General features: G+C 38.7%; 1 protein-coding gene across 1 annotated transcript; it reads left to right on the top strand.

Annotated features, from left to right (window-relative positions):
- The first annotated feature begins 11,285 nt into the window (after positions 1-11,285).
- Positions 11,286-13,014, top strand: LOC143034144 (uncharacterized). The gene is made up of 2 exons (XM_076200090.1): positions 11,286-11,967; positions 12,952-13,014. The coding sequence occupies exons 1-2, from the start codon at positions 11,329-11,331 to the stop codon at positions 13,012-13,014; spliced, it is 702 nt and encodes a 233-aa protein (XP_076056205.1). The 5' UTR covers positions 11,286-11,328.
- The last annotated feature ends 3,435 nt before the right edge of the window (positions 13,015-16,449 follow it).

Here is a 16,449-nt window from a genome sequence, read left to right as displayed (position 1 = left end):
TACCTACAAACGACGTCAGACTGATTGATATGTAGTTCATAGAAAGTTTATTACCCTTTTTAAATACAGTAACAATGTTTTCATGACGTCAAGAAATAGGCAAGACTCCAATGTCTACCGACTTAGTAAATACTTCCGTTAACTACTCACAGATTTCAATTTTGCACTCCTTTAGCACTCTCCGAAAGAACTTCGCCTTTAGCCGTGGATTTTGTAGCTTCAAGTCGATCTATATGTTTGACTACATTTCCCTTGCTAATGCTGATGCTAGTTAGTCTATCTCTCTCTACCCCATTGAAGATCGGGTTGCGATAAGGTACCATATTTAACCTCTCTTACCTCGCAGATACTATCCAGATGTGCATTGATATCTTTGCTAAATATTATAAAATTGTATAAATAGACTTAGACTTCTGTCCCCATCATGTGTCTAAATTAATATTCATCAGTCATTGGGTATTCGCACAAGTTCGGATGTCCCGAATGGTGTTAAAGCCTGGTACTTTATTAGATTGAGATGATATTGAAATTGACCAGAGGAGTGACTTAAATTCAGGAGAGAAAATACGATTCCCGATTCCCAAAGACATGAAAAATTCAGATATTACTGGCTTCCGTCACGGTCTTTAGTCGTCGAAATTCAGCCACGGGACGAGGACCGTCTCTCTTCGGAACGAAGAACGTACGAATGGGGAAGTTGGAGAAAGAAGACAACGCGGGGTCTACTTCTGAGTTTATTCATAACTTGTTTTGCTTTGAGCTTCTTCAGAGGAATGATTATCTGGGTCGAAACTGACGGTATACATGCTGGGAACATGGAGTAAGTTTATCAATGTATACAGTCAGCTTCGATACAGAGAATCTTTCCTCTCAAAAAGCTCAGAGCGAAACCAATAAAGAATAAACTCTGAATTAGGCCCGTGTACTCTTCTATTTCCACTATCCTCGATTTGTTATAATGTCTCAATAGAACGTGAATGTTCCACGGAAAAGAGGACCGGTTTATCCCTGGTTCATCATGTCATCAGCACTCTTGTCTAATACAGGGACTTTGTAGCATGGAATTTAATAAACCATGATCTTGGTTCAACTCGCCGATGGCAGGGTCAGCGACAATCCATAGTGCTCACCTATTGTGGAGTATCCTATGGACTCGGGCTGAAATAGGATTTGTACAATGTTTCATACGTATTTCACAAGAAACTAGATTTGTTAACCCTAAGAATTAGTCGAGAGGAGACACATTCTTCCTATAGGCTTGCACTGTGGATACAAGTTATGTGTATATATTTGTGGGAACTCACAAGATGGCACGTTCTGTTTTGTAATTGCGGGGACATCACTATTTTTTCCCAAATCTAGTTTGAAATGTTTCTATTACTATGCTTTGAAATGAATTGGTTTCGTATACAATGAAGTTTTACGTATCATGGCTCCTTTTGTTTTCACAGTGTACCAGGAAATGTTACTAACCTCGATGGTTGAACGGTGTCTGTCTCTGTTTCTATCCCAGGTAGGTGTCGATTTGTGTTTTGATTTGGTCATTTTCGTATTTAACCACTATATATTGAGCCTGTTGTACTACAATAGACAGTATATCTAGGACTGATATACGTATATGTAAGATCACCTGTTCTTAACTGAAACAGAAATCATAAATCCCAGGAAGGTGTCAATTTACGTCTTTTGAACTGATAACTTTCGTATTGAACTACTATGTTTTGATACTGTTGTACTACAACAGACAGTGTGACTGGGAGTGATATATATTCACTGATATACCAGGGACTTGGATATGTATTAGGCCACGTGGAGTACGCTTTGTTTAAAAGCTGGAACCGTAGATCTGTTTGTATACTGTGGTTTAGGTTAAGGATTAGTTTTTTGGTTATCTGTATTTAGGGTCTCGTGACTGAGGAGTCTAGATTTTTTGTGAGAACAACCTCACTGTTGGTACAGTAGTTGTCTCGTGCCCCAGTGTTTTCCTTTGCTTTCAGAATTACCCTATGAATCTCCGTTTCCTCTTTACAAGAGTATACTAGAGGTAATCAAATATATATATATATAATATATATATATATATATATATATATACATATATTTAAATATATATATATATAATAATATATATATATTTATATCCATGTATCTACCTATATATATCTAAGCTGATTTAACTATCATAGAACAAATCGCTCTACGATGTTAACAATCTGGTCATACGTTCAGAGGGACCGGAATTCAAAGCTCGCGCAAGGCCGGGCCTGATTTACGTCGCCGTTACGAGCGATTTGTTCTGTAATTGTTACAACGACGAAGAGAATCAGCTTAGTTACCATCTTGCTCTCTGGTGACGTTGGGTCTCGCAGGAAACGGACTTAAGGACTGTAGATTTCCGTCGGCCCAGCCCTGGGTATTAGATCATATCAGGTATCGAGATTTAACGGTGCGAGTGGTGGGGCGATAACACTCTGATTTTCTGCTCAGAGGGGCCGAAGTTCAAAGCTCGCGCAAGGGTGGGTCTGATTGTTTGATGTATATATATATATATATATATATATATATATATATATATATATATATATATATATATGCAGGAAAAACACTGGGGGCGTGTGTTCTTAAAAATGCAAGGTTGTGTGTGTGTGTGTGTGTGTGTGTGTGTGTGTGCGTGCGCGCGTGTTTATCATTGAATTTTGCAGCAGCTTCTGCGTTCACGTTTTTTTTTTTTTTTTTTTCCTGATATTCACGACTTTTCTTATGCTGGCGCACTGTATCGTGCTGAGTTCTCTAATTACCTGGCCAAACAACATTGGAGGTTTAGGTGAAGGCATGTGAGCTATCTTCTTGATTAAATGCAGATCTTTCGCCTAACAGATAGGCATCTTTAGTACTAATGAATACGATGTGCAAGGGTCGAGTATTTACACACAATACACGGATTACAAACACTTCAGGCTTTATGAGGTCAACCAATCAGGAGGCACGACGCGTAGCCCTGCCCACTGGCCTATCGGCCGTGAACCTATAACGGAACTCAACTTCTTTGCATGTGGGGTGAGTAAATGGGTCCGGAATCTGTCTGTTTATGGTAGGGTTTTTATCTTTTATGTATAAGGCTTCCAGGATATGAGGGCGTGTGTGGTTGATTTCTATCTGTAGTATAGTGTGGTCTTCGTGGTGTCGTTTGATAGCTCCGTTGGAGAGGTGAAATGTAAGGCGCCTCGTGAGCTTTTTCGTAGTCATCCCTATGTATCTTTAAGGGCCTCAAAGTTCCCTTTCCTGCAGGTGTATTCATACACGAGGTGGCTACGTTCTTTGTTCTTTGTAAGGAGTTGGGATGTCTTCATGTCTTGTAGAAAATGACCAGATCTATTTTGTCGTTGTCGTTGGAGGGCTTCACGTCTCTGTGGATGGTTTCAGCTGGGGGTGAGTACCATCTGTCAAGGTCCTTGTTGATGGCGATTTGCTCCTCTCTGTTAGAGAGGTCATTGTTTACCGGGACCTGTGTCGCTCTGTCGAGCTCTGCGTGGGTTCGGGTCCAGTCGGTACAGTGCGTCAGGGCCCTTCTAACGTAGGCGTCGATTGTGCACGTCCAGTAGCGTTGTGTTCATTTACTGTTTCCACTGAGGCAGAGTCCTGGGTTGGTGGGCTTGGTATATACTCTGTTCCTAAAACCTTGAGAACTTCAACCTTTACATCTAGGAAAGGGAACTGCCAACTGATGCTGTTCTCTGAAATAAAGTTTAGGCCGCAGACACGGTGTAGGCTGCTTCTCAGGTCCTCGAGCTCCCTACGGTCGCTCACGAGGACGAAAATGTCGTCTTCATAACGAACGTATATGTAAGGCTTTCTGTTGGTACTGAAGACCTCTCTCTCTTTGCAATCCCCATGAAAAAGTTGGCGAAGAGGGGTCGAAGGGGTGAGCCCATAGCTACACCATCAATTTGTCTGTAGAGGTGCCTATTGGGACTATAGAAAGGGGCCTCCTTGGTACAAATGTCCAGCATCGGTAGGCTGGTCCTTTTCCTAGGTTGAAGCCAGTTCTCAAGGTTTTAGGACCGGAGCATACGCCAAGCCCACCAACGTTGCCAGGACTCTGCCTCAATGGACCGCGGAACTCTGCTCTCCGTGGCACCGATGATGCCGGTCTTCAAGAAGTGGAAGATCCAGTGGAAGAGCTTCGCGGAGTCCCTGCTACAGCGGACGAGGAGAGACTCTGCCGTACAACGGCATCCCACAATTCTTCTGGTACGGGCTCCGCGTCCCGTTCGCGGATGATCTGCCTGACACCTTCGGCAGGAGTCTCCGCGTGGTCGAGCTTGGGAATTGCGGTCATCGTTCGGCAGGACGACATGATCGCAATACGACTCGTAGCTCGACAATTGCCGAAGGGTTCCGCCGAGGAAGAGGTCTTTTGCGAGAGGACTTCCTCGACGCGTCAGATTGAAGGATTGGTGTCCGTGAGTCCACGTACGTAGACATGTGTGTGTGTGTGTGTGTGTGTGTGTGTGTGTGTGTGTGTGCACGCGTGTGTGTGTGTATCTTAATACCAATAACGTTTAAATGTGTTTCATGAGTCAATATCTCTGTGAATGTTTTAGATACGGTCTTAGCCCTAAAGTTTAGGGCCTTGCTAAAGTTGGGGTATATATAATCGTAACTATCATTGTTATCTGCCGCTGATGCTGGTCTTCAAGAGGTGGAAGATCCAGTGGAAGAGCTTCGCGGAGTCCCTGCTGCAGCGGACACGGAGGGACCCTCTACCGTACAAATACATCCAATAATTCCACCGATATGGGCTCCGCGTCCCGTTCGCGGATGATCCGCCCGACACCTTTGGCAGGTGTCTCCGCGTGGTCGAGCTCGGGAATTGCGATCACCGTTGGGCAGGACGACTTGATCGCAATACGACTCTCAGCTCGACAATTGCCAAAGGGTTCCGCCGAGGAAGAGGTGATGTGCGGGAGGGCTTCCTCGACGTGTCAGATTGAAGGATTGGTGTCCGTGAGTCCGCGTACGTACACGTGTGTGTGTGTGTGTGTGTGTGTGTGTGTGTGTGTGTGTGTGTGTGTGTGTGTGTGTGAGTGAGTGAGTGAGTGAGTGAGTGAGTGAGTGAGTGAGTGAGTGTAAGTGTAAGTGTAAGTGTAAGTGTAACGTTTAAATGTGTTTGTTGAGTTAATATCTCTGTGAATGTTTTAGATACGGCCTTAGCCCTAAAATTTAGGGCCTTGCTAAAGACGGGATATATATCATCGTAACTATCATTGTTATCTGCCGCCTTTTAGGTATTAGTGTAAAAAGAGAAAAAATTAGTACACGTTACCTACCCTTGGTGAACCCATGTTCTGAATCACTCTTCAGATTAATTATTCTTCTCTAAATGTTCCCTTATATTTGATATTAACGACTCCATTATTTAACCTACAAACGACGTCAGACTGATTGATATGTAGTTCATAGAAACTTTATTACCCTTTTTAAATACAGGAACAATGTTTTCATGACGTCAAGATATAGGCAAGACTCCAATGTCTACCGACTTAGTAAATACTTCCATTAACTACTCACAGATTTCAATTTTGCACTCCTTTAGCACTCTCCGAAAGAACTTCGCCTTTAGCCGTGGATATTGCAGCTTCAAGTCGATCTATATGTTTGACTACATTTCCCTGGCTAATGCTGATGCTAGTTAGTCTATCTCTCTCTACTCCATTGAAGATCAGGTTGCGATAAGGTACCATATTTAACCTCTCTTACCTCGCAGATACTATCCAGATGTGCGTTGATATATTTGCTTAATATTATAGAATTGTATAAATAGACTTAGACTTCTGTCCCCACCATTTGTCTAAATTATTATTCATCAGTCATTGGGTATTCGTACAAGTTCGGATGTCCCGAATGGTGTTAAAGCCTGGTACTATTTTAGGTTGAGATGATATTGAAATTGAACAGAGGAGTGACTTAAATTCAGGAGAGAAAATACGATTCCCGATTCCCAAGGACATGAAAATTTCAGATATTTCTGGCCTCCGTCACGGTCTTTAGTTTTCGAAATTCAGTCACGGGACGACACGGGGTCTACTTCTGAGTTTATTCATAACTTGTTTTGCTTTGAGCTTCTTCAGAGGAATGATTATCTGGGTCGAAGCTGACGGTATACATGCTGGGAACATGGAGTAAGTTTATCAATGTATACAGTCAGCTTCGATACAGAGAATCTTTCCTCTCAAAAAGCTCAGAGCGAAACCAATAAAGAATAAACTCTGAATTAGGCCCGTGTACTCTTCTATTTCCACTATCCTCGATTTGTTATAATGTCTCAATAGAACGTGAATGTTCCACGGAAAAGAGGACCGGTTTATCCCTGGTTCATCATGTCATCAGCACTCTTGTCTAATACAGGGACTTTGTAGCATGGAATTTAATAAACCATGATCTTGGTTCAACTCGCCGATGGCAGGGTTCGAACCACCGTCACCTCGACCCTCGCCGCAAGAAGCGACGCCTTAACCCGCTCGATCAGCGACAATCCATAGTGCTCACCTATTGTGGAGTATCCTATGGACTCGGGCTGAAATAGGATTTGTACAATGTTTCATACGTATTTCACAAGAAACTAGATTTGTTAACCCTAAGAATTAGTGTACCAGGGAATGTTACTGACCTTGATGGTTGAACGGTGTCTGTCTCTGTTTCTATCCCAGGTAGGTGTCAATTTGTGTTTTGATTTGGTCATTTTCGTATATAACCACTATATATTGATCTTGTTGTACTACAACAGACAATGTATCTAGGACTGATATATATGCAAGATCACCTGTTCTTAACTGAAACAGAAATCATAAATCCCACGAAGGTGTCAATTTACGTCCTTGGAACTGATAACTTTCGTATTGAACTACTACAGTTTGATACTGTTGTACTACAACAGACAGTGTGACTGGGACTGATATATATTCACTGATATACCGGGGACTTTGATATATATTATGCCACATGGAGAACAATTCCTTTAAAAGCTGAAACCGTAGATCTGTTTACTGTGGTTTAGGTTAAGGATTAGTTTTTTGGTCATCTGTGTTTAGGGTCTCGTGACTGAAGAGTCTAGATTTATTGTGAGAACAACCTCACTGTTGGTAGAGTAGTTGTCTCGTGCTCCAGTGTTTTCCTTTGCTTTCAGAATCACCCTATAAATCTCCGTTTCCTCTTTACAAGAGTGCACTATAGATAATCAGATAATTGGCTAGACACTCGTGTATCGTGACTTACGTTTCATAAGTAAAGGAAACATTGTCTCTTTAGTTGTATAAGATCACTCGTTCTTAACTGAAACAGAGGTCGTAAGTCAAGTCACCATACTGAAAGCGTTAACCGGTGCCTCGTTAGGGCCTGTCTGTATTATTTTATCTGCAATTCACACACACACACACACACACACACACACACACACACACACACACACACGTACGTTAGATGGACGGCGAGGATTGACGTTCTGAAGAAAGAGTGAAATTCTCGTGGATCTCAACGGAAAGGAAGTACCTATTGTATTTACAGGGGGGGATTGCTCGTGGTGTTGTGGGAAAGTGAGGAAAAAGGAGAAGGGGAGGGATTTCTGAGGGAAATGGAAGGAAATGAGGAAGGGGAGGACTTGGTCCAAGAAGCCAGGCGGCTTGTAAACAAACGACGAACCGATGATTTGGATTTTGATGATGGGACTAACAAAAATGTAAAGATTAGAAACATAGATAAGAGCAGTTCAATGGAAGGTGAGGATAATAATTTCCAAGGATTTAATTAGGGGGCGGCGGATACCAACCTCCCCCGACTGGCAAAACTGGAGGAAAACTTGAAAAAATGACCGAATATTGGGAGATTAGGTTCGGTAAAATGTCAACAATTGCGGAAAGGGTTGAAAGATTGGAAGAACTAGAGAAGGCGAACAAAAACCTAACTGATGAAATAGAAGGACTAAAAAGACAGTTAAGAGAAGTGAAAGAGGAGAATGAAGAATTAAAAAGGAACAATAAAGACAATAAAGAAGCAATAGCAAAAGAGGCACAGGGCTGGAAGAAGATACAGGAAAATAGTCAAGTTGCATTTACTGATATAATTAAACAGCAAATGAAAGAACAAACTGAAGACTCAGTTATCAAAGTGATGAGACAGAAGGAGAATATTGTAAGAGACTTAGCAGATAAAAAGAAATGTATAATTATATTAGGAATGGAAGAGAAACATAACCCAGATAGAACCACAAGAATCAAGGAGGAAAATGAAAAAGTAAGCAGTTTACTAGAATTAGTTCAGGAAGATGAACCCGAAATAATGAAACAAATCGAAGAGAAGTTTAGGCTCGGAAAGTATAGTACAGATAAGACCAGACCAATTAAGATTAAATTCAGGTCACAAACGACGGCAGAGAATATCTTATCAAAAACAGGGAAACTAGCAGCAAGTGAACAATATAAAAAGGTATGGATAAAAAGGGAAATGAATAAAGAGGAAAGAGAGGAGGAAAAAATGAAAAGACAACAAGCTAACGGAAAAAACGAGAACAGAACAGAGTCAGAAAAAGAGAAATTCTATTGGAGAGTAGTGAATATGAAAGTAAGGAAATTCGACATACTAGAGAAAAACAAAAGGGAAACAGAGAACACAATGGAAGTGGCAGAAAACTAAGAGTGTCTTACACAAATATAGATGGATTAATAACAGAATTGAATGAGCTGAATGATTATCTGAAGGAAAAAGAACCGGACATAATGGGAATTGTAGAAACGAAATTAAAAGGGCCACTACCACCCAACAGTGTAGAACATGATGCATATAATTATTGGATTAGAAACAGAGACAAAGCAAGGGGGTGGAGTTATGTTCCTGACTAAGAAGGATATAAACGTGAGGTGTGTCACATATGGAAAGAATATAGTAGAGATGATTATGATCGAAGTGGAAGACAGAGATAAAAAGAGCAGAAAGTTTGTGATAAATTATGTGCCTCCGAAAACAGCCTCGTGGGAAGAGAGTGAACATAAAAGAATGTTAGAGGACACAAAGATAACATTAAATAAGATAATGGAAGATGGAGGAAGAATAGTTATGATGGGCGACTTTAATTGCAAAGAAGTCTGCTGGGAAGAGATGACAGTAAAGGGTGGAGACGGCTCATGGGGGAAACGTTCTACTCGAGATGATTACTGACCATACAATGACACGGTGGAAACAGGAGAACACTAGGTATAGAAATGAAGAACTATCGAGACTGGACGTAATAATTACATCTGAACCTAGAATAGTGGAAAAGATTGAATACAAAACACCAATAAGTAAAAGTGACCACATATTGATTGAACTGGAACTAAATGAGGAAAAATACATGAAAAGAAATGAACAATATAGAAAAGGAAGAATGATGTATGAAAAAACAAACTTTGATAAAATAAGAGAATTCTTTCAAAAAGAAAACTGGGAAGGAATATACAAAGAAGAAACAACAGTGGAAGAGAAATGGAATATTTTGACAAAAATTTATATAAAAAAAAAAAAGGAGTGGAAAAGTATGTCCCAAGACAAAAACAAGAAAAAGAATATGTAAAGTGCTGGTACAACAAAAGTTGTAGGGAGTTAAAAGACAAAAGAGACAAAGCTTGGACCAGATGGAAAAAAAAAGGTCTGAAAGATGGAAAATATATACTTGTTATAGAAATGAATATGTACAAACGTGCAGAGAGGAAAAGGGAAAATATGAAAAAGATGTCATAGAAAAATGTAAAGATCAACCAAAACTATTTTACAGATTTGTAAACAAACTGAAAAACAAACAAGATTTGGAGAAATTAGGACAAGGAGGAGTTGAATACACAGAGAAAATTGAAATGGTGGAAATTATAAACAAACATTTTAAATCATTGTTTACAAGGGAGAGCATACAACCTGAAGAGATCGAATGGAAAGAGAAAGTCCCCCCTATGAAAGAAATAGAAGTAACAAAGAATGAAATATTGAAACACTTGAGTAATCTTGATGTCAGAAAATCGCATGGACCAGATGAAATAGCAAACTGGATACTGAAAGAATGCAGGAATGAACTGGCAGACAAAATACATAGCATAATAAACAGTTCCTTGAAAGAAGGAAAAGTTCCAGAAGATTGGAAAAAAGCAAATATAGTACCTATATATAAAGGGGGAAATAAAGAAGACCCTACCAACTATAGACCAGTCTCTCTAACAAGTACAATAGCAAAAATTTGTGAAAGAATTGTCAAAAGTAGATGGGTAAAATATTTAGAAAAAAAAACAACGTGCTAAATCCAAGGCAATTTGGATTCAGACAAGGACGATCATGCGTCACCAATTTAATATGTTTCTATTCAAGGCTAATAGATATAATACAAGAAAGAGATGGATGGGCTGATTGTGCATTTCTAGACCTAAAAAAAAGCCTTTGACAAAGTACCACATAAGAAGTTGCTTAAGAAATTAGAAACTGAAGGAGGAATACAGGGCAAACTGCTTAAATGGATGGAAGACTTTTTGCAAGAAAGAAAAATGAGAGTAGTGATAAGAGATAAACACTCAAAATGGGATGAAGTAATAAGCGGTGTTCCACAAGGAACAGTTCTGGCCCCAATAATGTTTGCTATATATATTAATGATATGGATGAAGGAATAGAAAGCTATATGAGCTTCTTTGCAGATGATGCAAAACTATTGAAAAAAGTGAACACGGAAGAAGATTGTGAGTCACTACAGAGTGATCTAAATAAAGTACAGGAATGGAGTAGGAAGTGGGAGATGGAGTTCAATACAAAAAAGTGTAGTATAATGGAATTTGGAAAAAGCAAAAACAGAATAACAGGATCATATAAATTGGGAGAAGAAGGAATAAAAAAAAGTAGAAAATGAGAAGGACCTGGGAGTCATTGTTATGAATAATATGTCACCTGAGAAACATATAAATAAGATTTTTGGAGAAATTTATAACACTGGGGAACACACTTTCGGTTGCATGAGTTCTGACACTTGATTCTGGTAGATTTGAGGTCACAGATTCTGAAAATGGCATTCGTTTGTGCAGATCAGGTCTAGTTTTGATGGTACGCGGCAACTTACATATCAGGTGACATGTTCTGAAAATAGCAAAGGGAGGTGATAAGCATATTAGTTTACATTCATCAAATACTATTCTTAATTACATCAGTGCGTCAAATATAAATTTGTGTGGGCATTATTATTTTATTTCATTAAGACAATTTTTTTTATTTCTTTTCCAGGTGTGATCATTCTGTAAACAGTGTTGACTTCAATCAAAGGAAACATGGCCTCTATAGCAAGTAGAAGGAAATGTGTGACGTGCCCGGATTCATTCTGCTACATTTGTGGTGCATTGACAGCTCCAAAGCAAAGAAGGAACATTAGTGAATTTGTGAAGAGAGCTTACTTTTGCTACTTTAAAGTGAAACTTGGAGATCAAGACAAACCATGGGCACCGCATAAGGTATGTCATTCCTGCGAAGAAAACTTGCGTCAATGGACTAAAGGAAAAGACAAAATAACATTCGGTATTCCGATGATATGGCGTGAGCCACGGGACCATGTCACAGACTGTTACTTTTGCGTGACTCGTGTTGCTGGTTTCACTAGTAAAACTCGTCATCTTATCACATACCCTAGTCTAGATTCAGCAATCAGGCCTGTGCCCCATTCAGATGATGTTTCAAAGCCTATCTTCACTCAACTTGCTTCTGTTGAATCTGACAGTGAATGTGACACTGAGGACACAGAGGAGTCAACTAGCAGAAATGACTTAGATTTTGCAGGCATATCAACAGAACCGGAAACATTTAGCCAAGCAGAACTCAATGACTTAGTTCGAGATCTGGGTCTGTCTAAAAAGCTGTCAGAATTGTTGGCTTCACGGTTAAAAGATAAAAACTTGCTGAAAATAGACACAAAGGTAACATTCTTTCGCAACAGAGAAAAGAACCTCTTACAGATTCTAAATTTGACTTCGTCTACTGTTGTGATATTCCTGGATTAGTCACCGCGATGGGAGCTCCAGGTTATGATCCGAAAGAGTGGCACCTCTTTATAGATAGCTCTAAGCGGAGTCTGAAGTGCGTTTTATTACATATAGGCAACATCTTTGGCGCAATACACATAGGACACTCAGTACACCTGAAAGAAAAATATGAACACATCAAAACGGTTTGGAGCTACTCAAATATGAAGAACACAAATGGATCATCTGTGTTGATCTAAAAATGGTCAATTTTTTGCTAGGACAGGAAGGTGGGTATACAAAATTTCCTTGCTTTATCTGCCTCTGGGACAGCAGAGCCAAAGACAGACACTGGATTCAGAAGGAATGTCCAGTTAGGGAAAGCATCAATGTTGGGAAAAAGAACATCATTTATGAACCCCTATTGGAAAGTGAAAAAAAAAAAACCCGCCCCTTCACATCAAGCTGGGCCTTATGAAACAGTTTCTCAAGGCGCTCGATAATGACAGTAAATGTTTTAAGTATCTGTGTGAAGTGTTCCCTGGTTTAACGCTAGAAAAACTCAAAGCAGGTATTTTCGACGGCCCTCAAATTAGGACGCTGATTAAAGACCAAGTCTTCACTCAATCCATGACTGATGTTGAGAAAAATGCATGGGGAGCATTCGTTTCTGTTGTAAGGAACTTTCTTGGAAACAGGAAATCAGAGGACTATAAAGAGCTCGTTGAATCTTTGATGGAAAGTTTTCATGTGTTAGGTTGCAACATGAGCATTAAGATGCATTTCTTGAACAGTCATCTTGAACTGTTTCCGGCAAACTTAGGGGACGTGAGTGATGAGCAAGGTGAACGCTTTCACCAGGATATCAAAGTCATGGAAGACAGGTATCAAGGTCGCTGGGACATTCACATGATGGCGGACTATTGCTGGAGCATTCAGCGAGACTGCACTGAGAGGCGATATTCAAGACAGTCCATTAAACGCAAGTTTGTGCCTGAATAAATCTGGCATAGCTCACAAAAGCAACTGATGGATCCAAAATATGCTTGTCAAAGTAAATAAAAGTAATTAAGAATTAATTCTACGTGTTTGGTAATTCTTCTCTGTGTGCTGGTTTAGATTTTTAGCAGTAGTATATGGTAGTCCAACTATATAAAGTAGCAAATGGGAGGTAACTCACCGCAACAAAACTAGACCCGATAGAAAAAAACCGGTGCCATATTTAATATCAGTGACCTCAATTTACCCAGAAACATGTCTCAAAATGTATGCAACTGACAAAAAGTTGAATTTTGTTCCCCAGTGTAATTTAATAAGAACAATCAAAGTTGCATTTACATACCTGGATGAAGAAATGGTGAAGAAAATTCTAATCACTGATAAGACTAAGATTGGAATATGCAGCAACGATATGATCACCAAGTACAAAAAATTGTATAAAAAAAAACTTGAAAGAATACAAAGAGCAATTACAAAATTAGCACCAACACTCTCAAAACTATCATATGAAGAGAGACTAGCAAAACTTGAACAACAGACACTAGAGCAAAGAAGAGAGAGAGGAGATTTGATAGCTATTTACAGAATCATGAAAGGCATAGAACTTACTGATAGAGAGAATCTGATAAAATGGGATGATAGAAATACAAGAGGACACGGAAAGAAAATCAAGAAAGACAGCTATAGAAGAGATCTGAAAAAGAACAGCTTTCCTCACAGAGTAATAGACAGTTGGAACAAGTTAGATGAGATGTAATGATAATGGAGGAGAAAATATCACGGTAGGATAAAATGTCAGTGAAGGACAAAATATAATTTTAGGAAGAGATACCGGACAGAATGTCAATGAAGGCCAAAATATCAAGATAGGATGTAATGACAGTGGAAGACAAAAGATCACGATGGGATGTAATTATAGTGGAGGAAAAAATATCACGGTAGGATATAATGTCACTGGAGGACAAAATATAATTTTAGAAAGGGATGCCGGACATAATGTCACTGAACGACGGGAGGCCGGCGTGAATCACGGTGACGTAGGGGGACAAAATGTACAAAATAGATTGGATGACCGTAATCGACCAGATGTCCGTGATGGGGGAAATGTTAATTTTGATAGGAGAAATGTTAATGAGGCATTGAATGTCAATGAAGGACCAAATAATAATATAGAGCAAGGTATAAATAAAAAACAAAATTATAATATAAGACATGATATTGAAACTCAAAATGTGTCAAAAAGAAATAATCACGAGTTTCTTAAAACCATGTACTTTAATGCTCGTAGTATTAGGAACAAATTTCAAGAAATACAGGCGTATGTCAAAAGCGAAAATCTCGATATGATAGGAATAACTGAGACATGGTTAAATGACAAAAGAAACAATATAAATTTAATATATCTAGACTTTGCAAAAGCTTTTGATACCGTCCCACACGAAAGACTACTTACTAAATTAGTTTTGCATGGAATAAGTGGTAGCCTATTAGGTTGGACTAGTAATTGGTTGAAAGGTCGAAAACAGAGAGTTGTTTTAAATGGAAAAACTTCTGGGTGGAAAAGTGTTGCAAGTGGAGTTCCTCAGGGTTCCGTTCTTGGGCCACTTCTATTCATAGTATATATAAATGATATAGACCATGGACTAAAATCTACTGTTTCCAAATTTGCTGATGATACAAAACTGTGCGGAGTGGCAAATGATCACTCAAACCAATTAGATATTCAAGAAGATTTAGATCAATTACAGCAATGGTCTGAAAAGTGGCTAATGAAATTTAACACAAGTAAATGCAAGGTAATGCACATAGGTAAAAATAACAGCAAGTACGATTACAAGTTATTTGGAAATTCGTTAACAAAAGTGGATAGTGAAAAAGATCTCGGCGTAATTATCAGTAACGACCTCAAATCATCCAAGCAGTGTATTTCAGCCTCTGAGAAAGCAAATAAGATTCTGGGATTGATTGCGCGATCTTTTGATTTCAAAAGTCCATCACTCATTAACAAGCTATATAAATCGTTAGTTCGTCCACATTTGGAATATGCTGTTTCCGTATGGTCACCGAATCTCATTAAAGACATTGACAGACTGGAAAAAGTACAACGGCGAGCCACAAAACTGATTCCAAATATCAAAAATAAATCATACGAAAATCGACTTAAGCACATGAATCTGTTTTCCCTAAAAAAGCGTAGACTCAGAGGTGACTTGATACAGGTCTTTAAGATTTTAAAGGGAATTGACAACATCAAAAGTGACCAAATTTTCACATTGAATGAGAATCAGACAAGAAACAATGGTCTCAAACTGTCCGGAAATAGATTCAATTTGGAAGTAGGTAGAAACAACTTTGCCAACCGTGTAGTTAATGAATGGAATAAACTTCCTGCACAGGTAGTGCAATGTAGTTCAGTTCGAAGCTTTAAGAATCATTTAGATAAATACCTAAGTAAGATGCTGTAATGATTATAATTTCTGTTATATTATTTGTTTTTGTTTTGTTATAATTTGTCTGTCTGATTTTCATTTATTATTAGTTATATGTCAATTTATAATCATTTACTATTTACCTGTTTGTTATTCAACTATACCTATGCATTTATTTGTGTATTTTATTTGTTATTTTTACATTATTATAGTTTTAATTTATTATTAATATGATATATATATGTATATATGTGTATGTGTGTATATATATGTATTTTTGTTTTGTTTTGTTTTTTTGCATCCGACCTAGATATGGATCAAAAGGTCTCCTGTCGGCATGCTCCGCCTTTGTAATCCTTTGTAAGTGGTGTGTGCAAAAACAATATATGAATTTAAAAATAGTTTAGATAAAATGAGATATGAAGACGGGACACCACGAGCATAGCTCCCCTTCCCGTAAAATACAACTAGGTAAATAGAACTAGGTAAATACACACACACACACACACATACACACATATATATATATATATATATATATATATATATATATATATATATCATTTATATCTAAGCTAATTCTATTTGCTATTGTAACTATTATAGAACAAATCGTTCTACGATGGTAACAATCTGGTCTCACGTTCAGGGGGACAGGAGTTGAAAGTTCACACAAGGCCGGCTCTGATATACGTCGCCGTTACGAGCTATTTGTTCTGTAATTGTTACAAGGACGAAAAGAATCAGCTTAGTTATCACTTCACTCTCTGGTGACGTTGGGTCTCGCAGAAAACGGGCTCAAGGACTATAGATTTCGGTCGGCCGAACCCTGGGTATGAGATCATATCAGATATCGAGATTTAACGATCCGAGTGGTGGGGTGGAAACGCATTCGTTTTCTGCTCAGAAGGGCCGAAGTTCAAAGTTTATGCAAGGCCGGGTCTGATATATATATTATATATATATATATATATATATATATATATATATATATATATACATATATATA

The sequence above is a fragment of the Oratosquilla oratoria genome, chromosome 17 (genome assembly GCF_046742065.1).
Source record: "Oratosquilla oratoria isolate Oo_2021 chromosome 17, ASM4674206v1, whole genome shotgun sequence".
Lineage (NCBI taxonomy): Eukaryota > Metazoa > Arthropoda > Malacostraca > Stomatopoda > Squillidae > Oratosquilla > Oratosquilla oratoria.
Note: the sequence above shows the minus strand (reverse complement) of the source record. Positions and strands in the feature narration are given on the sequence as shown.

What these genes read in the sequence shown, in the direction of transcription:
- LOC143034144 (XM_076200090.1), top strand. Translation starts at nt 11,329, where the DNA reads ATGGCCTCTATAGCAAGTAGAAGGAAATGTGTGACGTGCCCGGATTCA. An exon ending in TGCTGAAAATAGACACAAAG is followed by an intron (nt 11,968 to 12,951) that starts GTAACATTCTTT and finishes TGGAGCATTCAG; the next exon opens with CGAGACTGCACTGAGAGGCG.